This window comes from Salpingoeca rosetta (assembly GCF_000188695.1).
Source record: "Salpingoeca rosetta unplaced genomic scaffold supercont1.16, whole genome shotgun sequence".
In the NCBI taxonomy this organism is placed as follows: domain Eukaryota; class Choanoflagellata; order Craspedida; family Salpingoecidae; genus Salpingoeca; species Salpingoeca rosetta.
The window spans coordinates 964,055-984,710 of NW_004754918.1; the positions used below are offsets into that span (position 1 = coordinate 964,055).

General features: G+C 57.9%; 4 protein-coding genes across 4 annotated transcripts in view; 1 reads left to right on the forward strand and 3 right to left on the reverse strand.

Annotated features, from left to right (window-relative positions):
* PTSG_12543 (uncharacterized protein) overlaps positions 1 to 5,973 on the reverse strand; it is a gene marked incomplete at both ends in the record, with an annotated part of 10,868 nt that extends 4,895 nt beyond the window's left edge. Inside the window, 12 exons of the mRNA XM_004992544.1 lie at positions 181 to 304; positions 506 to 546; positions 816 to 885; positions 1,040 to 1,193; positions 1,395 to 1,531; positions 1,865 to 1,948; positions 2,223 to 2,425; positions 2,606 to 2,682; positions 2,855 to 4,135; positions 4,423 to 5,007; positions 5,275 to 5,778; positions 5,928 to 5,973. Coding sequence (XP_004992601.1) covers positions 181 to 304; positions 506 to 546; positions 816 to 885; positions 1,040 to 1,193; positions 1,395 to 1,531; positions 1,865 to 1,948; positions 2,223 to 2,425; positions 2,606 to 2,682; positions 2,855 to 4,135; positions 4,423 to 5,007; positions 5,275 to 5,778; positions 5,928 to 5,973 — 3,306 coding nt within the window. The remainder of the gene's footprint in view (positions 1 to 180; positions 305 to 505; positions 547 to 815; positions 886 to 1,039; positions 1,194 to 1,394; positions 1,532 to 1,864; positions 1,949 to 2,222; positions 2,426 to 2,605; positions 2,683 to 2,854; positions 4,136 to 4,422; positions 5,008 to 5,274; positions 5,779 to 5,927) is intronic.
* An 88-nt stretch (positions 5,974 to 6,061) lies between these two features.
* On the forward strand, positions 6,062 to 15,524 carry PTSG_07183 (uncharacterized protein; the record flags this gene model as incomplete). The annotated part of the gene is made up of 5 exons (XM_004992545.1): positions 6,062 to 9,140; positions 9,522 to 9,718; positions 10,075 to 10,424; positions 10,639 to 13,298; positions 13,704 to 15,524. Exons 1-5 carry the CDS (start codon positions 6,081 to 6,083, stop codon positions 15,522 to 15,524), a joined length of 8,088 nt encoding a protein of 2,695 aa, XP_004992602.1. The 5' UTR covers positions 6,062 to 6,080.
* An 86-nt stretch (positions 15,525 to 15,610) lies between these two features.
* On the reverse strand, positions 15,611 to 16,549 carry PTSG_07184 (heat shock protein). The gene has a single exon (XM_004992546.1). The coding sequence runs from the start codon at positions 16,422 to 16,424 to the stop codon at positions 16,008 to 16,010; it is 417 nt and encodes a 138-aa protein (XP_004992603.1). The 5' UTR covers positions 16,425 to 16,549; the 3' UTR covers positions 15,611 to 16,007.
* Positions 16,550 to 17,267: 718 nt separating this feature from the next.
* PTSG_07185 (uncharacterized protein) lies at positions 17,268 to 20,146 on the reverse strand. Its single transcript, XM_004992547.1, has 4 exons — positions 20,079 to 20,146; positions 18,933 to 19,771; positions 18,571 to 18,684; positions 17,268 to 18,241 (listed from the first exon to the last, which is right to left on the reverse strand). The coding sequence occupies exons 2-4, from the start codon at positions 19,105 to 19,107 to the stop codon at positions 17,691 to 17,693; spliced, it is 840 nt and encodes a 279-aa protein (XP_004992604.1). The 5' UTR covers positions 19,108 to 19,771; positions 20,079 to 20,146; the 3' UTR covers positions 17,268 to 17,690.
* Between the last annotated feature and the right edge of the window lie 510 nt (positions 20,147 to 20,656).

Here is a 20,656-nt window from a genome sequence, read left to right on the forward strand (position 1 = left end):
GGTTAAGACGTTGGTTGACGGGTGAGAACGCAAACACACGCACATACACAATTAAATAAAACAATGGAGAGAGAAACGCTTGCACAGAACATATGGGAGTTGATCGGGCACACACACACACGCACACACACACACACACACACACACACACACACACACACACACACACACACACAACACCTGGTCGATGAGGCGGAGGTACTTGGCGGGGGCATCGGCGGGGGCAGATGGGTCCCGGAACTCGCGGAGAAACTGGACAAAGCGCTGACACGTGTCGGCAATGCTCACGTCTGTCCCCCAGATGCTGGAGCATGGCGACGTGTGTGTGTGTGTGTGTGTGTGTGTGTGTGTGTGTGTGTGTTTGTGTGTGTGTGTGTGCGCGCGCGTTTGCGTTCAGAGCAATGGGAAGAAGGATGTGAGGATGTGGCAAGGACAAGGAAGATTCGGGTTTGTGCACAAACACATCAGAGAGTGCCAATAAAGCATTGAGCAATTTGCAGCTTACACATTGCGAGGTGCACCGGTGGAGCCTTCGCTGGTTGGTGCCTGCAACGCGCATGTGTCAAGTCGTGGTGATTCGTTACTGGTGAGTCCCGGGGGTGCAAGAACAACAGGCCAGCAATGTCTGCCTTGCATAAACACACACACATACAGACACAGACACAGACGCACATACACACAGACACACACACAGACACACACACACAGACACACACACAGACACAGAACAAAACACACACACAGACACAGAACAAAACACACACACACAGACACACACAGACACACACAGACACACACACACATGAGCGACTCACGCCAGGTGGGTGGTCGCCAACGCTTGAAGGGTCTGCCACTTCACGAATGTTGTATCCGGAGCCCAGCGCCCTTCATCACGTGGCAACGAAACAACACGAAGACATGAACCACAGGTCCACCAAAGAAAGAGAGTGAGCGAAACTTTGCAGCAAAAGGATGCAGCAAGGCGGGGGAAGACCTGTTCAACAACAGCAGCAATTGCTGCGACAACTGTGCCAGCTACCTGCGAGGCGAGGCGAGGCGAGATGACTGCAAGGAGGAGACGGATCCGGGCGTGGAGGCATAGGCGAGCGGCGAGCTGCCGGGTCCCGCCGGCGTCTCTGGTGCGGAGGATGGCATGTTTGACGTGGATCCGCCATACGGCAAAGGGCTCGACGCTGCCACCGAGCAACGTCAACAACGTCAACGAGAGGCAATGTGAGTGCACAGCACACGGTAACCACAAGCAAGCAAGCACACACACACACAGTGAGAAGCAGCACAAACAACTCCAACATACACACACACACAGTGAGAAGCAGCACAAACCACTCCCAACACGCACACACATACACACACATACACACACACACACACACCATTGTCGCTGGAAGGGATGTGTCCATTGCCCCTGCGACGCCGCGAGGAGGTCGACGATGTGGATCGTCTCGGGGACGATGGCGTGGATGAGGACGACATGGGTGCTTGTGCTGTGCTGCTGTTGATCCGCGGCTGGCTGGTTTGGTGGTGGTGGTGGTGGCTGCGAGCGCTGGTGGCGGTCTTTCCTCGTCGTCGTTTGCAGTGGCACCGTTTGAGTTTGTTGTTTGTGGTTTTGCCGCACAGCAGTTTCCGCACTTTCTATCCACCGCATGCGCACTGCTCAAGCCAATTTTTTTGGCGCCAAATTCACGACAACTGAAATCAGTCAATGAAATATTTATCATGTCGTTTAGCGACGCTCAGCGGGTTGTGACATGTGACATGACATGACGTGACGAACTGTTTGTGTTGTGGATGCAGCATCCGCACAGCACCCGCACAAGCAACACCATTACATTATGATGGTCACGATGGGAAGGAGAAGCCGAGCTCCTCCTCTTCTTGTTGCACCTGGCGTAAAGCTGCTTCCATGCTCAGTTTTGGCTTTCGGTTCCTGGTTGTGGTTGTTGTTGTTGTTGTTTGCGTGTCCAGCGTCGTGTGAGTATTGACGTCATGTGATGACGAACAAGATCGCGCATGGTGTGACGATCAGCACAGCACCTACTTGTCAGCAAACGCACGCATGTACACACTCACAAAGAAACAAACAGCAACACAACACAACGCAAACAAATAACACAAATAACACAACACAACACAACACAACACAAATAACACAACACAACACAAACGAACGAGCAAGCAAACAAACGAGCAAACAAACTTACTGTTGAATGAATGCAAGCGTGGATTGGAGAGTAACAGGGCCAGGCTGGGAAGTGGAGGTAGTAGGGGCAGGGCCCGTGGGGACTGTGGTGGTTTGTGGCGTGGGTGGCGTTGTCTGCGCCCACGCATCTTTCGTCTGTCCAGCTGCAGCTGCAATGTTAATGTCTCCATCCAAGGACGCAAACCGCCGAAACGTCGCAGTCACCTATTCGCACAAGCAAGCAAACAAGCGAACACAAGGCACGTCAGAAAGTGACCACGTGTACACAACCACGACCAAGGAAGACCAAACGCTTCAAAGCGATGATGGAAAACCAAGCACACACACACACGTGTGCGTTGTATGCAATGTCACATTGCACTGCCACACCATGCAATCACGCACGTTCTTGAAGACGTCGAGCTGTTGCCGCAAGAGCTGAACCGCAAGTGATTCCGTCAGCGCCTGAGGAACGCGAAGGCCTGACCAGCGAAAACCCGCAACAACATCAACACAGTAAATGAATCAAAATCAAGGTTCAGCGAGGAATTCCGCACGCGAACAACGGTGCACACACACACACTCAATCACACAATCACACACACACACACACTCTCTCTCTCTCTCTCTCTCAATCACACACACGTGACGCACTTTCTTCCAGGCGTTTGGGTATGAGGACGGAGGCACGAAGCGTGTTTGCGGCTGATCGCAGGTTCGCGGCACGTTCTGCTTGAAGCTCCTCCTCCAGCCTTTCAATTTCACTCCGCCGCCGATGATGATGATGTCGTTGTGATCGATCGCGTCCATCGCGATAATGGCGGTGGCCACGCCAGTCTCTCCCTTCATCATGCTCCCGCCTTCTCCTTCTCCTCCTCCTCCTCCTTTCACCATCACCACTGCTGCCACTGTCACCACTGCTGTCATAGCTGTCACTGCGGCTGCGGCTGGTATGGGACCACGTCTCGGTGCCTGAGGAGTGCACACCCCGCGACGACTCACCATCACCTCTGCTGCTGTGGCGGCGGCCATGCCTCTCTTTCTTCCCCGAGCTGCCCTCTTTGTGGTATCTCGCATGCTTCTCCTTGGACGTCGCTTTTCGTGGCGAGCCGACGCTGTGCTGGTCGTGCGTCTTTGAAACGCCCAGCACACCACCACCTCTTCTTTGCTCACCTGTCCTGTTGTCTGCTTCCTCCCGCGCTTCCTCTTCCTCATCCTCGCCGCAGATCGTATCGTCCGTGCCGTCGCTTGGCACGCGCCGCCCAGCGCTGCTGCCTCTTCGACCGCGTTCGCTGTCGCTGGTCTCTGTGTGCGTGTGCACTTCAGATTCAAAATCCAACGAATAGGCTCCTGTTTCCTCCTCCTCCTCGTCGTCTTGCTGTTCTTCCCTGTTCCCTCTTTTCTTCATTCCCTCATGGTCTGTCTCCTCATGGTCACTGCCACTCGGTGCAGATGCAACGCTCTCCGATAGCGGTGCGGACGACACATCGTCAAGTAGATCGCCAGCAGACAGCACGCGTTCCCGCACATGTTGCTGCTGCTGTTGCTGCTGTGGTGAAGGGAGGGCGAGGTTGCGAAGGGCGGATGCATCACGTGCAGAGTGGCTGTGGTGGCCGCCGCTTGCATGCGCACTTGCGTCCTCTTCAGAGATGACACTTGATGCAATCTCCGACACAATGCTCTCCTCCCCAACATCATCGCCACTGCTTGCACCGTGGCCCTTCGCCGCACCTGCGCTGTGCTTCCAATGCCCACGGCCAGACACGCTGCCACCAGATTCAAAATCATCCGAGTATGCACCGTCCTCATCCCCATCCTCCTTCTCTTCTGCACCAGGTTGACCCGCGTCACCATAGTCACCGTCGTCGTCATCATCGCCGGCCCTGTGCGCGTTGTCGCTGTTACTCGACTCCGTGGAAATGGAGGACAACTCATCTGCCACATGAGAGGGAGGGGGGGAGGATGCAATGTGGTGCGCAATTATGAGAACCGAGTTGTGGTATCGTGACATTGCAGCATTGTGTGCTGTTGCTGCTTGCGTGTGTGGGTGTATGTGTGCGTGTGTATGTGTGCGTGTGTATGTGTGTGTGTGTGTGTGTGTTTGTGTACACATGTTCAAGTGCCCAAGGCAAACAACCAAGCAAACAAATACACGCACGCACGCACACACGCACACACACACACATCACATGGGTGTCAGCATCTTCCCACAACAACCGCACCGAGTGTTGCGATGCGTGCGTGTGTGGTCTTGTCTGCGGCTTCATCAATAGAGACATCAGCACCGTCATCAGTACCGTCATCAGCACCCTCGGTTCCATAACGAGCTGCCGCTGCTGTTTTGTGCTTCGCATTCCTTTCATCCCTGCTTGATGCCACATGCGCACCTCGTTTTGCTGCTGGTGTTGTTGTTGTCGTCGTCGTCTTCGCTTCCTTCTGTCGCGTGGACGGCGGCCGCCGCTGCTGCTGCGAACCCTCGTCCTCAAACAGCGGCGCTGCTCCCGGCTGCATGGGTGACGAGGGTGGCGATATGCTGTCCGAGTCCAGGCCACCCCCACCACGATGGTGCTGCTGGTGGCTGTGCGGTTCCTCGTGCAGAGATGAGGGCGTGGAGACATCGCTGTCACTGGCCACTTCATCCACGACACCAAACGCTCCCCGCCCAGCACCAACGCCACCACTGTCTTCTGGCGGCCGGCTTGGCGTGCGGTGGCTCACGCTTCGCACGTGCTCTGCCATGGGGGAATCTTGGCGTCCCAGCGACCCATATGCGACAATGTTCCGCTCATAGTGGGGATCTGAGTCGTCTGCGTCAGTCATCAATCAACCCAAACACACAACAGTGTGTGTATGTGCGCATGTATGCGTACGCGTGTATATGTGTGTAAGTGTGTGTGTGCTGTTCTTGTCGCCTCATAGCGCAACGACAAGAGGCCTCTACGAAAAGAGAGTTGGACACCATGACACTGCAAGCATGCAGTGACAGACAGGCAACATATGACAGCAGCACAACAACCGCAGCCACCCGGCAACACGTTCCAACCGATCCCACGCCAACGCTCGAGCATACTCACAGGCATCAGCAGAGTCTGACAGGAAAGAGTTGGTGTCAATGCTGCTGCGGGGTGACCCGTGGTCTGGACGGCCACCAAAGCGCAACGTTGCCGCGCCTTGTCGGGGAAGGTTACGGTCCATGTCAGAGATGGAAGACGCGCGATGAGACGGCACGTTGCTGAACGCGGATGCCTGACGCTGTCGTTGTTGTGGTTGTTGTTGTTGCTGCTGCTGCTGCTGCTGCTGCTGCTGCTGCTGCTGCTGTGCCTGCCTCTTGAGCCAGCGAGAAGAGGAAGGCAAGGAAGATCCATCACCGCTCGTAGTTGTTGTTGTTGCTGCTGTTGCTGATGTTGTCGTCATTGTCGCCCTCACTGCCTGTGATGGCGGTCCCTGTCGCGCTCTGCCACGAGGCGCCGCCGTGCGGGTGCGTGCAAACACATTGGGTTTTCGCTGCGCTGCTTGTGGGCCATGGCTGTCACTCGACTTTTTTGCCGTTGCCTGCGTCAAGTACGCTGCCAACTCATCTGCCACATGTGTGTTCGTGTCGTGTTTGTGTATGTTTGTGCATGTGTGTGTGTGTGCGCGCGCGCGTGAGTGTAAGTGTGAGTGTGTGACAGATACGAGTATGGCTCGGCACATGCACACAAGCACACAAGTACATTCATCCACACACCTGCATCCTCGTCGAGGAAGCTGTTGCGCTGCTGCCTCCACGCCATCGCAGCAGCTGGTTGTAACGGTTGTTTGTTGTTGTGTGCGAATTCAAAAGTCCCTCCTTCTTGCTTGTCTTCTCTTTTTCGCACACACACAAAACACAACAACGACGATGGAGGACGAGGTGACCGCGGTGAGGACACTGGTGGACTCGCTGCTACGGTCTGTGGCATCCATCTCCACCACAGACCCGCACAACCACGATGACAACAACAGCAGTAACAGCGGCAGTAGCCGCGCCAGCAGCAGCAACACCACTCGAAGGAGGTTAAGCGGTGGTCACGGTCGTGCTTTGCTCAGCAGCAGCCGCGCATCAAGCACACGCTCACAGCAGCATGGACAACACAAGCACCGCGAACACACGTCTGGTGTCCGGGATGACATGTCGCCTGCTGGGCAGTGGCTGCGGCAGCATGGCTACACCCACACGTCGGCGCAAACGCTCACAGCCTCCCTGCCACAGTCGTCAACAGCATCCCAAGAGGCACGCGACCCGCGAATGGTCGCGTACGAACAGCACGACCACCACCAGCAACAACCCCAGCCACAACGACAGCGGCAACACCTGTCGTCTTCTGTGTCGTCCGTGGCGTCGAGGCTGCGCCACGGTTGGTCGGCACCATCGGGGGCTGATGACCGCTTAACGCTCGACACAGAGATGAACCACCAACACCACCAACCCCCTGGCCTCACTCTCAATGACCTGCGCGCCAGCACAGCAACAGCCCAAGACACCACGGCGCCCTCACAATCGCTACAACACGACGCCTCCAGCGACCCCAGCGGCCTAAGCAGCCATACCCACCGCCTGCATCGGCCATTCCCGGTGGGCTCCCGACATTGGCAGGCCCACGCACAGCAGCCAGGTGGTGGTGCGTTCTCGTCAACGTTACGTGACGACACACAGCCTACTTTCTGGCGTGACGCTAGCCCACCGCGCGAGCACCAAGGGCATGATGGTGGGAAGGCAGTCACGCTCACAACCCATTCTTCACTTCACGCAAGTTACACCAAGGACCACCACGACCAGTGGACACTCAAAGGCAGCCACAGCATGGCGCAGGAGCGAAAACCACGCACCACTGGAGCATCGCTTGCTGTCCGGTACTCGCAGGTCGACGCAACCTACGCCCGGCTCAAGTCCCAGATGACATCTGTACTCGCGCAAACCTCGCCCGCCACAGCATCAGCCTCGTCAGCGGGTCTCACAACACCCGGGGAGGCCCGTGTAAGTGGTATCGAGCCGCTCTCGCACACTTGGGATGTCGGCGATGTCAGCGATGCTGGCGCTTACCACAGGGTACCAGTGCAATATGAACGAGAAGACGAACAACAACAACAACAACAACAACAACAACAACAACAACAACAACAACAACAACAACAACAACAACAACAACAACAACAACAACAACAACAACAACAACAACAACAACAACAAGCGGAGCAGCAGCTTCGCCTGGTGACAGAGGAAGACATTCACCGCCTGCTATCACAGGCGACGCAGATGCAGCGCTCACAGCGCACACAAGCAGCCCGCCTGCGCGCTGTCTTGCACAAGGCCGAGCAGTGGCACCACTTGCACGTGCTGCGTCGCGCGTTCGTCAAGTGGCAGCAATCGACAGCGGCGCGACAGGTCACGCACCACCTCCTGCGCCTGCACCACCTCACTGCCGTTCGCCACGACATCATCCGCACACAGCGCTCCTTCCTCACGGCCTGGCGGCGCTCCTGGCACATGAAGGCTGTCGACGACCATCGCGCATCGCAGTTTGCACGTCGGCACGCCCTCACCCACCACCTTCGTCGCTGGCGCGAACGCGCGCGTGCTGTTCGAGACCACACGCAGCACATGGTACTGCTCCGTGCAAAGGCGTCCAGCTGGCACCGCCGCCAGCGCTCCTTCCTTCTCTTGCGCACTTGGCGCGTGTGGCGTGCCCGGTTGGTGCAAAAGCGTGCCCTCAACCGCCAGACAAACGCAGTGAAGCTGTACCTCTTCTTCCAGCGGTGGCGGCAGCGCCTCCCACTCGTGAACGCCGCGCACACGCAATCCACACTCACACGCTCACGCACGCAGCGCGCCGCCCTGTCTCACTGGCGCCGCGTGCTCCAGACGCGAAGAGCGGTTCACAAGGCGGATGCGCACGCGTCAACAGTGCTGCAGCGCCGGTCTTTGCTGCTGTGGCGATCGCACACACGTGATATGATGCAAGCACGTCGCCTCGCTGGCACGCACGTGTTGCGGCGATGGCGGCGGCAAACCAGACGGCGGCAGCGGCAGGTGCGCTCGCGAGTGCTCCACTTCCAGCAGCAGCAGCGGCGCCAGGCGTTGCAGCGGCACTTACAGCGCTGGCGATGCAATGCGCAAGCTTGTGCTCTTCATCGCACGCGCAGGCACCGCACGCTTCGCACTGCACTGGCAAGGATGAGGGCCGTCTGTAGCAGCACGCACGCACGCGTGCACGCTCAGCAGCGAGCAGACGCGGTCAACCAACAGCATACGTTAGGCAGTGCCCTGCGTGTGTGGCGAAGGCGAACAGCACAGCGGCAGCAGCGTCGCAGCTTGTGGGCACATCTGGGGCGGTCGCTGCTGGCGCGCGCACGCGAAGACGTGAGGGGGGATGCGCTGGCATGGCTGCAGAGCCAGGCTGTGCGTGAGAAGGCGGTTCGAATGATGGTGATCACACACACGGCCACGCTGGTGTGGCGACACTGGCGCACGCTGTTCACGACACGCGTCTGCGAGCGAACTGCACGGGAGTTCCGGCAGCAGCACGATGACGGTGTTGCTCGTGCCGCCCTGCAGCACTGGCGGCGACGGGTGACGTGGCGCCGCACCCTGCACGACACCGCCGTCATGTGGGCAGAGCAGAGACTGCGCACAAGGGTTGGCCGACGCATGCTCGACATCTTGCTTGCACGCAGGCAGCAGCAGCATCGGTCGACGCTGTTGTCGCAGCTGCTGGCAGTGTGGCAGCGACGTGCCCACCAGCGTCACCTGGCGCGTGTGTGGGTCGTGTGGAGTGCAGCTGTTGCGCTGCATCGGTTTGCCCGACACACACACGAGAATCACCAGCGCCGCGTCGCCCTCGACACGTGGCGCAAACGACTGCACCAACTTCGCCTCGCACGCGCCTTCACCCTCGCAACGCAGCGCGTCCACAAGGCACAGGTTCGTTTCATTCTGTAGGTTATGTGTGTGTGTATGCTTGTATGTGTATGCGTGTACGTGTGTATGTTTATGCGTGTGTGTGTGCATGTGTGTATGTGTGTATGTTTATGCGTGTTTGTGTGTGTGTGTGTGTGTTTATGTGTGTGTGTGTGTGTGTATGTGTGTGTATGTGTGTGTGTGTGAGGAAGGTGAATGTCGTGTTGTGGTGTCCGCTTCCTTGGTTTGGCTTGAATGGTGGCCATGCTCCATGCGCACAACCATCGTCATGCTTGATGTCTCACCCCCCCCCCCAACTGCGCCCCACTACCCCACCTCCTCCTTCGAGCTCCCTCATTCCTCTGCAACCACCTCTCCCCGCCGCTCTGCTTGTGCTCTGTACAGGTGCTGCTGTGGTGGCGTCGTGCTGCCGCTGCAGGGCGGGATGAGCGCCTCGCGGATCGCGTGCATGCGTTCAAGTTGCGGAAGTTCGCCTGGAGCATGATGCAACATGCCTACGCCAGCCGTGTCACAGAACAGCGAGAAGCACAAGCAGCGGCACTTGCGCTTCAACGCTACAAGCTCCACTCCACCTTGACGAGGTGGGCACACCTGCCTGCCTGCTTGTGTGCGTCTGCATCTGCATCTGTGCCTGTGCGTGTGAGTGTATGTGTGCGTCTGCATCTGCATCTGTGCCTGTGCGTGTGAGTGTATGTGTGAGTATGTGTGTGTCTGTGCGTGTGTGTGTGTGTGTGTGTGTACGTGTGTTCTTGCGGAACCGGTTTTGTCGTTGTTTTCTGCATCACCGGAGTTTTTTTTTTCCTTGCTTGTGCGTTGCTTTGGGCGTGACTGCGATGTGTCACGGACAGCACGAAACCATGTGAGATGCGTGCTTGCTAGTGTCACCACGAACTGACGCCTTCCTCACCGTCGCACTCCAACCCTACTTTGGCTTCAGGTGGCGGCTGCTGAGCCTGCAGCGTCAACTCATCGACACACGACACCAACGGCGCGTACGCGCAATCTTTACACACATGCGCGCCGCATTTCTCCAGCGAAAGCAGTTGTGTGTTCGAGCAGCCCGCCTGCAGCAGCAACGGTCTGAGACGGTGCTGAGGCGTGCACTCAATACGTGGGCATCGCACTATTTAGAGCGCTGTCAGCTCATGATCATGGCAGTGGAGTTTGATACGCGCAAGTGGCTGAATCGTTGGCGCACACGCACACAGGGGAAGTATCGCAAGCAGAAGCAGGCAGTGCAGCGGCACGTGCTAACCATCACCACGCGCGGATGGAGGCAGTGGTCACGTGAGTTGCTGTCACTGAACACCGTGCTTGGCCGTTTGCTCCATGTGTCAAGCAAGCCCTGTACTCCAAACACACCCAAACACACATATATGCACGCACACACACACACGCACGCACACACACGCACACCAATACACGTGGTTTCATTTTGTCTCTTCCACCAACACCCACCCACGCACACCCATCATCAAACATCATCACCACCACCATGCAGGTGCGTATCGCCACCGCCAATCCGCCGCCACCGAAGCAGCAGCACGGGCAGACGGAATGCGTGCGCGCTACTTTCAAAGACAGTGCATTGAGCATTGGCGAGGAGCTGTGCGTGTCCGTAATCGCCGCGCACACGCGCACCGCTCTCAGCACGTGCAGCACCGAGCACTGTTGAGCTGGCGGACAGCGCTGCGACTCAAATGGATGAACGCGATTGCTGATACACACCGCTTCAACACATCGCTGCTGGGGCCGTGGCGATTCTGGCGCGCACTCACAGCACAGCACCTAGCCGTGCTGGAGGCCGCTGACATCCACCACCAGCTCACGCTCAAGGTGAAGGTGTTGTCTGCCCTGAAGGAGTGGGCGGAGCATTCGCAGCACGTGCAGCGTGGACTTGAGGCCGTGTTCGTGTCATTCCAGCAACAACGCACGCAGCGAACAAAGCTCCGACTGCTGCTGACGTGGCGCGCCCACCGCCACCACCGCATCATTCAGCGCGAGCGGGAACTGGAGGAGCGTCGCAACGCCATCCCGCCCATCACATCTGCGCGCACAGCACGCCTGTACTCGCTGCGCAACACGTTTGTGCGCCATGCACAGCAGCGACTCAAGCGGCGGGCAATGGCGGCCCTGCGACGGCACCTCGCTGTGCGCAGAGATATGCACAGCGTGGCTGTCGCTCACCACTCAAACACTTTGCTTGCAAGCAACATCGTTCGGTGGCGGCGACTGTGCGTGATGAAACGCCTCTCGGAGCAGTTCCGCCATCTGCAGCAGATGCAGGTGGCGTGGCGACTGTGGCAGGCGCGCTTGCACGAGCTGCTTGACGCCGAGCACTACCACCACCGCACCCTCATGCGCTCCGTGTTGGCCGACATGCAAACCCGCGCGTACATGGCGGCGGTGCGGCAGAGACAGGCAGCAACAGTTGCCGCTGCGCGAGTGAGGCGCATTGCGTGGCAGCGGTGGCGAGAAGCATTTGCACAGTGCACGCGTCAGCGCGCTGTTGCCTTTGCGGACGCCATTGACGGTCACCTCGTACACATGCGGCGGCAGCACGATAGCGGCAGTGATGGCGGTGGCGATACCCACGACCACTTCATGTACTTGGGAGAACAAGAACAACAGCAGCAAGGAGACAAAGCCGAAATCAGCGACCAACCGCCACAACAGCTGAAGCAGCAAACGGATGTGTCGTTGCCGGTGCATGATGATGACAACATCACTCGCGGGGCATTTGGCGCCGATCTCGTCACGGCGCTTACCCAGGGCGCGAGCCAGCTGATGGATGTTTCCCTTGACACGCCTGGCAGCGTTGCCAGCAATCTCAGCTTCCTGGACACATCACAGTTTCGGCAGCTGTACACTGACGCCATGGCATCGCCCACCGTGACTGCCAGTGGTGCTGGCGCTGACGGTGCTGCTTTGAGGGCAACAGACACGTCGCGCATGGCGGCCGTTGAGGGCCAGCAGTCGAGCGCTCACCTCGTCCCCGTGGCGGCTGGTACTGTTGCTGCCGTTACTGCCCATACTGGCGCTGATGCCAGTATTGTTGCGTCCGCTGCTTCCACTGCTTCTGCTGCTGCTGCTTCTCGTGAGGAAGATGTTGAATCTGGGCACGTTCGTGGTGGTGACGACGGCAATAGGGATGAGGATCGCGCGGGCACTGTGGGAGTTGCGCCTCAAGAAGAAGAATGGACGGCTGCTGCTGGCGTGGTGCTGGGTGATGGCAATCATCACGATGGAGAAGACGAAGGCGGTGCCGACGCCAATGATTTCGATGGTGTTGGCAATTGGCAGGGGGCGGTGACAGGCGGTGAGACCGGTGATGCGGTGCGGTGTGAACTGGTGGCAGACGAGGACGATGCAGTCGGTGAGCAGCACACGCAGGGCGGCAATCACAGAGAAGGCAGCAGAGGTACAAGTGCTGAGCGGAGCCAAGAGTTCGAAGACGAACAGTGGGTGACGGCCGGCCTTGCAGCCACTGCGACGGCCACCCAACACAGCCCACACACAAGCCAGCACAGTCGACGGCAAGATGGGGCGCTTCGAATTCACACCGACGAAAGTGCTGGAACCGGTGTTGCCGAAGAGATCAACGGCAACACCATGGCGCCACTCACGGGAGAGGTGTGCAGCAGTGGACACGAGTCGGTAGCGAGGTTTGGTTCCGCGTACACAGACAGCACCGATGACGATGACGGTGACAGGGTTGGCGATGGCCATGGAGGAGGACGTGGTGGTGGTGGTGGTGGCAGTGGCAGTCATGGCGACGAAGATGATGGCCGTGAGCTGGCGATGAGTTCAGATGAGCGCTCCAGCGTGGAGCGTGGAGTCGTGCATTCACGGGACGTCCACAGGATGGTCGACGACACGGCAGCGCCATCGCCCGCGTTTCCGATGGAAAAAGCCAGTGCGGTGGACGCACACGCCACTAGCGTTTCTCACGCTGGCAAAACCCGGAACAATGATTCTGTACAAACCACGGCAGCAGAGGATGTGACGACCACGACGACTGCAACGACCGCGTCCCGTACAACAGCGGCCACAACCGCATCATCTGTTCCCATCATGACCAGCTCTGGTTTGAGCGGGAGCAGCAGCATTGAGGGAACAGGCATCATGCTGAGCGCGCAGCACCGACGACATCAGCACCTGGTGTCGATGGCTGATGATGATGGTCGTGGTCGGCTTGATGAAGACGTGGCGGCGATACACGAACCAGTGTCGCATGACCATGTTGAGAAACTGCTGCAGGCGCTGGAGGGACTCTCGGCAACACCGTCCACATCGCAACAACAACAACAACAACAACAACAACAACAACAACTTAAACAACAACAACAACTTAAACAACAACAACAACAACAACAACAACTTAAACAACAACTTAAACAACAACAGAAGGATGTTGTCATTGTGACGATGGCCCCAAGTCCACCACGTCGGCGTCTGCCACACCATCAAGTCCATGAGAGGCCAAGCCAACCACACCCACAGCCACAGCCACACCCACACCCACACCCACACCAACACCAGCAACAACAACAACAACAACGGCAGCAACTGTCGGGCCATCATGTTGAGGTTCCCCGCGCGCTTCACCCAGATGACATCATTCACGAGGCGGACGCTGATTCCGATGGCGATGACGAAACGCGCAGCAATGTGGCGGACCCGTCCAGTTTCCTCGGCAGTGACCAAATGCAAGAGCAGCACCGACAATACCAGCAACAACAACTGAGACAGCGGTCCCAGGGGCAACAGTATTTCACAGGATCCGTCCCACATGCAGGGCAACCACAGCATCGTGTTGGTGGCCACGCAACTGGTCATCTTCATGCTCAACCCAGAGCCGGCGCTGCTGCCACCACTGCTATCATCCACAGCAATGACGGCAATGACATGGATGATGATGATGATGGTGGTGGCGATGGCGATGGTGGTGCTGCTGATGTACTGGGCCAGCTCATTCAGCTGACGAGCACGCGCGCTGCCTGGGGCCCGCCGACAACAGCAGCAGCATCAACAGCAGCAGCAGCAACAACGAAGGACGCACCCACGGCAGCACCAGCCTTGGGTGGCAGTGGAGTAGCAAGCACATGGCAACACGGCCCTGGTCAACGGCAGGAAGGCATCACTGCAAGCGCTGGAGACGTTTCTCGCGTGGGTGGCACGGCTGCCAATGGCTTTGGCGGCTGGAGTGGCGGCTACGATCCCCCACAGTATCGAGCGCGTAGTGGTGGTGGTGGTGGTGGTGGTGGTGTGCATGCCGTGTCAACGGAGGAATCCGCCCGGAAACTGCTGCAGGAATCGTTTTCGCGCGCGTTGACCGAGATTATGGGACCGCACGACACGACGTCTGCGCGTGCGTGGCCGCGGAGATGGCGAACAGAGGAGAGGAGCAAAGAGGAGAGGAGCGGGGGAAGAGAGGCTGAATCAGAGCACGGTGTCCAGCAGGCTCGGCAGCGAAATCCCGAAACAGGGCATGGAAACAGCACACAGCAGTATCCACGACGACAACAGGACTCGCCACAGCATGGGTCAAGGCGTGGGCAGCAGCAAGGCAATGGAGGCGACACGACAAATGGCGTTGCTGCCTCTGATGCCAGCACCGCTTCTGTTCTTGTTCCTTCTTCAGACAAGCCAGTACAGCGGCGTCGCGGAAAGCTTGTACCCACCTCTCCTCGCCACGGTCCTGCTGTGCATAACACTGGTCTAACTGCCACCATCTCCCAGACTGGTGGGGTTGACACGGTCGACAGCACAGGCGCGCATGCGCGCACCCATGCTTCGCCAACGGAGGACCGGCTTGACCGTGTTGCGCACGCACTTACGCATCAGCTGCAGGTGACAGACGCTCGCATTCAACAAGAGGGTCACGTCACTGATGCGCGGGTGCCCATGTCACCGGCCCGGCAGCGTATGCCTCGGTCGCAGCCGCAGCAAACCATTTCCCGTGCCGATGCGAGCGGTCGGGGCGGCACGCGATTCACTGGCGGTGCAGCGATGGTCGATGAGGGAGAGTACGAAGGAGGGAGTGGGAAGGAGGAGGTTGCGGCTGCGCTTGCAAATGCGCCAGGGTCATCGTCATCACCGTCGTCTTCACCACCACGCGCGCCCCGCCCGCGCTCCGAGCCCGCGGTGCCATCGCCGCGTGTGCGTCAACTGCGACAAGAGGAGCGGCAAGCACGAAGGCGACGCCTCTCGCCACGGAGGGCAAACTCGCTGCTGCAGCGGTACATGTGGTTCCGCCGCAACAAAGTGCGAACCACGCTGAGCGTGACACTGGCGAACATGATGTTCATCTACCATCAGCGCTGCCTTCAACGCACGTTTGTGCCATCCAGCGATGTCACAGAGACGTCCCACATAGCGACATAATGTGTGTGTGTGTGTGTGCGTACGCTATTCTTCCTTTTGTATTTATTCGCTGTGTGTGTGCTTGAGAGGTATGTGCTTTCCTTGTGCTGCTTTCTTCCTTGTTTACATCAAGCTTCATGTAGTTGGACGTTTAATGACATTGTCCTTCGGCCCTTGCCGTTAGACGAGCGATCGAAACCACGACAACGACAAGGGAAAGAACAGGCAGGAACACTCACACGCACACATCAGTGGAGGAGAAGAACAAGCACAGTTACAGGAGTACATATTGTCCTCAGGGTCAAGGGAAGAGGATGCTCTTCAGACGTCTAGACGTGAAGGAGAGGCAAGGTAACAGACGCGCGTGCGAACCTCAGTAGCTCACTGGACACGCGGAAAACAGACGCGCTCGAACGAACGAACGTGCGTGCATGCAGGCAAGCTGCCTCGCAGCCAAATAACAACAGTGCCGGATTTCTTCATCGGCGGTGGCAGAATTGAGCCTTAGTTGGAGATGGCGACCTGGGTCTTGGCCTTCTTGGCGCTCTGGGGTGGCTTGGGCACCTCGATGCGCAGCTGGCCGTTGTCGAACTTGGCCTTGACCTTGCTGGCGTCGACGCCCTCCGGGAGGCCGAAGCTGCGCTTGAAGGAGCCGTAGTGGCGCTCCACGCGGTGCACCTTGTCGTCCTTCTCCTCGTGCTTGCTCTTGCGCTCGCCGGAGACGGTGAGGACGTCGTTCTCCACCTCAATCTTGACGTCGTCCTTGGACATGCCGGGCGTGTCCATGGTGAAGATGTGGGCGTCCTTGCTCTCCACAATGTCGCAGGAGCCGAGCATGTTGAAGCGCTTCTGCTCCTCGCCACGGAAAGGGAACATGTCCCAGCTGTCGAAGAAGGGATCGCGGTACAGGGAAAGGCTCATCTTGGCGGTGGTGGCGGCTTGAGAGACTTGAGTGCCTGAGGGTACTTACTGGCTTGAGACTGGTTGGCTTGGCTTGGCTTGGCTTGGCTTCACTTGGTGGGTCGATGAGAAAATGAACCACCTGCCACGATCGGCTTCACTTCAACCGGCGACACTGCGCGGACTTCTTCCTCTTGTTCCGTGGGTGGTGCCGAAGCAACATGGTGGTGGTTGTTGTCGATGTTTGATGCAGAAGCAACACCCGCAACGCCTTGATATGATGTGACATCCAGCAACATGAAGAAGTAACCAGAAACCAGAACACAACAGAAAGGTAATGCAAGCCCTTCGAATGAATGGCAAGTGCGAGCTGGCGAGGGAACGCACTGAAACAGTGCAGAAGCAACGTGCTGTCAATGTTTGCCTTTCCAATCTCAAACAACACACAGCCTACTCCCCATCAACAACACCTCGCTTGCAACGTCAACCCTCAACAAACAAGCCACTGCTGCGCACTGGCTTTCTGTCAGCGAAATTGCTGGGAAGATTTCGTTGGTGATGCAATCTCACAACGGGGAAGAGGATCAAGCAAGCAAGAAGCAAGCAAGCAAGAAGGCGGTTGATTGGGGCACGAAGAAGAATGACGAATAAACGAACAGCAACGAGGCTGCGAGGAGGATTTGGCAGGAGCGCATGCTCGATGGACCGAAATGCGGCGAAGCAGGCGATGCGCTGGATGACGTGCTGGCTTTGTTTCGAGGAGCATGGCTTCAAGCAAGGGGGAAGGAATACCAGGAGAGGGAGACAGTTGACCGAGGTGACGAGGGTGTGGTGTGGATGCCTCGCTCACAGGAAGATGTGGGTAGCGATGGAACTGTTTATGGAAGGAAGGGCATCAGTGCGAAGACAGGGGCGTGTGTATGGGATGGAAAACGCAAGAGGCGCGTGAGGCGTTGTGAGTAGGAGTGTGCAGAGCACAAGCAGGGAATCGTGTATAACACACATCGCACACATCACAGCAAGAACGCAGAACGCAGAGAGAGAGAGAAGAAGGCAGTCACAGCGAAGAGGAGGGAGGGGAAGCACGGCAAAGCAAACGCTGTGCAGACTTGAAAAAGAGCACACCAAGGTGCAACCAACAAAAGGCAAGTGAGCACACAAGCAAGCAAGCAAACAGAACATGCAAGACATGCAGCTGCGCTGGTCAACCTGGAGCTGGAACACTGGAGTGATCCCTCCACCACCTCTTCCGCAATCATCGCTACACCCCCCCCCCCTCTCAATGACTCACTCATCGTCCCTCTTCAGCTCCTGCAGCTCGCGCAGGCGCATCAGCTCCATGACCGCGGCGCAGGACCGGCAGTTGCACCGCGTGGACGGCAGCATGGGCGGCTCCCCGCGCCGTGGCGTGACGGGCGTGTTGGGTGGCGCGCGCGTGCCTCCCCCAACCACCACCATGCCGCCCGTGTACTCGTGGCCGTCAATCTCGCGCCGGTTCCACACCTCGTGCAGGCGATTGGCATCACCATCGTCGCTGTTGTTGGTGCTTGGGGCGCGGTTACGGCGAACAATGGCGCGCACGGCAGAGCCGACAATGCGCAGGGCGCTGCTCACGCGCCGCACAATCGCCGAGCTGCGACGACGGCGCGGGCGGGGGCCAGCAGGAGCAGGTGCACCCGTTTCCTCGTCACGACGGGTCACGGCAAGGAGATCCGTGTCTGTGACGCGGCGGGAGCGGCGGCCACCACCACGGGCAGCAGCGGGGCTGGACTCGGTGGCCGGGAGCGAGGGGCGGCGGCGGCGGCGCCTGGGCAAACGAAGCACGTTGTGCCAGGGGCCTGCAGGCATGCATTCATGCGAAGCAGCACAAGAGGAGGGGGGAGAGTAATTGAGGGAGGGGGTGTGGAATGGATACATGCGTGCATGCATGCATGCAACAGCGAGAAGACGAAAGCGGAATGAGATGTTGAATAAGCGATCGCGCACATGAATACATGCATACATGAGTGCCCAGCATGTGTGTGTGAGTGCGTCTGTGTGTATGTGCAGATGCAGTGCGAAGTGCAGTGCATCATACACATCCACACTCTCATATCCTCACTCACACACTCATATCCTCACACACACACACACACACACACACACACACACACGAAAACAGCCCCACCTTGCTGGCGGTCCTGGGTGCGTGCATGTACTCCTTTGGCTGGCTTGTCGCTGCGCGGGGCAATGCTGACACCCGTGCTCACCGTCAGGTCGACGGGGAAGGAGGAGGAGAGCTCTGGTGCAGGTGCAGGTGGTGATGGTGTGGGTATGGCCGTTGTGATGATGATGGTGGGTGGCGAGGATGGATATGATGGGCACAACAAAGCGAGATTGCGATCGCAAGCAAGCAAGCAAGTTTGTGTGTGTGTGTGAATGAAGGAAGAGAGGAAAGGGTGCAAATGTACAGCACACACACGCACAAATGCAAGCGCGCATGCAACGATGCACACACGCTAGCAAGCGCATGCACAGATGGCAACACACCGTCAACGGTGCAAGACATGCTTGGTTTGCTCGCTTCTTGGTGGAGATGGGAAGGGGTGAACGTGCCAGCAGGTGCGAGAGAGCGGTGGCAGATGTGTGGATGTGCGACAAGAGAAGAAAATGACCGTTGCGATGGGGAGGAAGAAGTAATACAGCAATATAGCACGCCAGCCATACCCAAGCAGCCGCAGACAACGACAACAACACATAATAATAATATTTCGACAACACAAACAACGGCTGCGGCGCTGGCTTGCAAGCACAAAGAGAGTCAGAAGAGACGTGGGGGCGAGTGAAGGAGAATAGTCAAGTTGAGGACAGGGGGAGAGGAGGGCAGGAGAGGGGGAGAGAGAAGTGACAGTAGTGCAAGAGACAGACATGACAAATTTGAATTTGGCGGCTGAATGAGGCGTTAACGGTTGGGGCTGGGGACGAAAGAAGGAAGAAGGAAGGAAGAAGAACGAGGAGACGAGAAGAAGGAAGGACGAACACGTGCATACGAACACGTGTACACATGGGCGTGCTTACGCCCCTGCGCGTGTGGACAGCAAGTTATCGGCAGGAAGGCGGGCAACGTTGAAAGAACGATGAGGAAGGACGGGAAAAGTGTCACAGCAAAAGAGAAGAGCTGACAAACAGCACATCCAGTCATTGGTCAAATGACATTGGCGGGAATGGCGATGTGCATGTGCAGGGCCGCCACAAGTGCACCAGATGGGACAGCACGCATCACACGCATCATCGCCATGGATGCTGGTGGTGGTGGTGGGGGGAAGCGCAAATTGAGCAGGATGTCGGGGGATGTCTCACACCACACGTACACGAGCCCGCAAATTGCTCTGTGTGTGCATGTTTGTGTGATGCGAGTACGAGTGTGGTGTGAAATAGAAAGAAAGAAAGAAAGTGAGAAGTGGCAACCAAAGGAGAGCGTGCATGTGTGCTCGAAACAGGCACACAATGTCTGAGGAACCACCGCCACCAAAACTATGGAATCCACAGCAGCATTGAGGAACCGCAAGTACACACACACAGACATGGACCGACAGGCACACACACACACACACACACACACAGACACACAGACACACGCACACACACGTCGCAGCGACAACGTGTAAATCAGGGCTGGTTCGCATTCAGTCGTACCGTGCACAGGGCGTGGTAGGTCGCGTCGGAAGCAAGTTTCCTGTCATTCATCCTCCACAGCCGTTCGTCTGTCCATCCGTCCGTCAGCACCCAGGTCCTTGAATGTGCTGAGAGTGCGGAGTGGCTGGTCCAAAAGTGCAACTTTGACAAATCATTGCGAACGCTGCCCAAATATGCAGAATTGACTGCAAGGGGCTGGAAAGATGTTTTTCCTCTGTTGGCCTCTGTTCTTGTGTGCGTGCGCTCCCCGCTTCCGCACCCCAAGCCAAGCCAAGCCAAGCCAAGCCACTGAACAACAAACCGAGGTCAGTGACGAGCCACGAGCAATGCTGGAACGGAACGGAACCAATGGTGCTTGTGCTGGTGATGCTGGCGGTGGAAAGAGAGAGAGAGGGGGGAGGGAGGACGGAATGGCGAGCGTCCAATTGGTGGGGCCTGTCACGTTCACTGCTCCTCAGTCACCTCACATGGAACGAAACGTGGTTCACTGGTCTTGCTGCACAACGCTGAGGGCTGGGCCAGCCCTCTCACCACACAGGTGGTGGTGCATGCTGCGTTGCTGGGGTGTGAAGGAAGAC

Coding starts and splice junctions, on each gene's coding strand:
- PTSG_07185 (XM_004992547.1), bottom strand. CDS start 19,107: ATGGCTGGCGTGCTATATTGCTGTATTACTTCTTCCTCCCCATCGCAA. Junction 18,685..18,932: donor CATGTCTTGCACCGTTGACG/GTGTGTTGCCAT, acceptor CACCTGCACCAG/AGCTCTCCTCCTCCTTCCCC. Junction 18,242..18,570: donor CACCCAGGACCGCCAGCAAG/GTGGGGCTGTTT, acceptor GCATGCCTGCAG/GCCCCTGGCACAACGTGCTT.
- PTSG_07184 (XM_004992546.1), bottom strand. CDS start 16,424: ATGAGCCTTTCCCTGTACCGCGATCCCTTCTTCGACAGCTGGGACATG.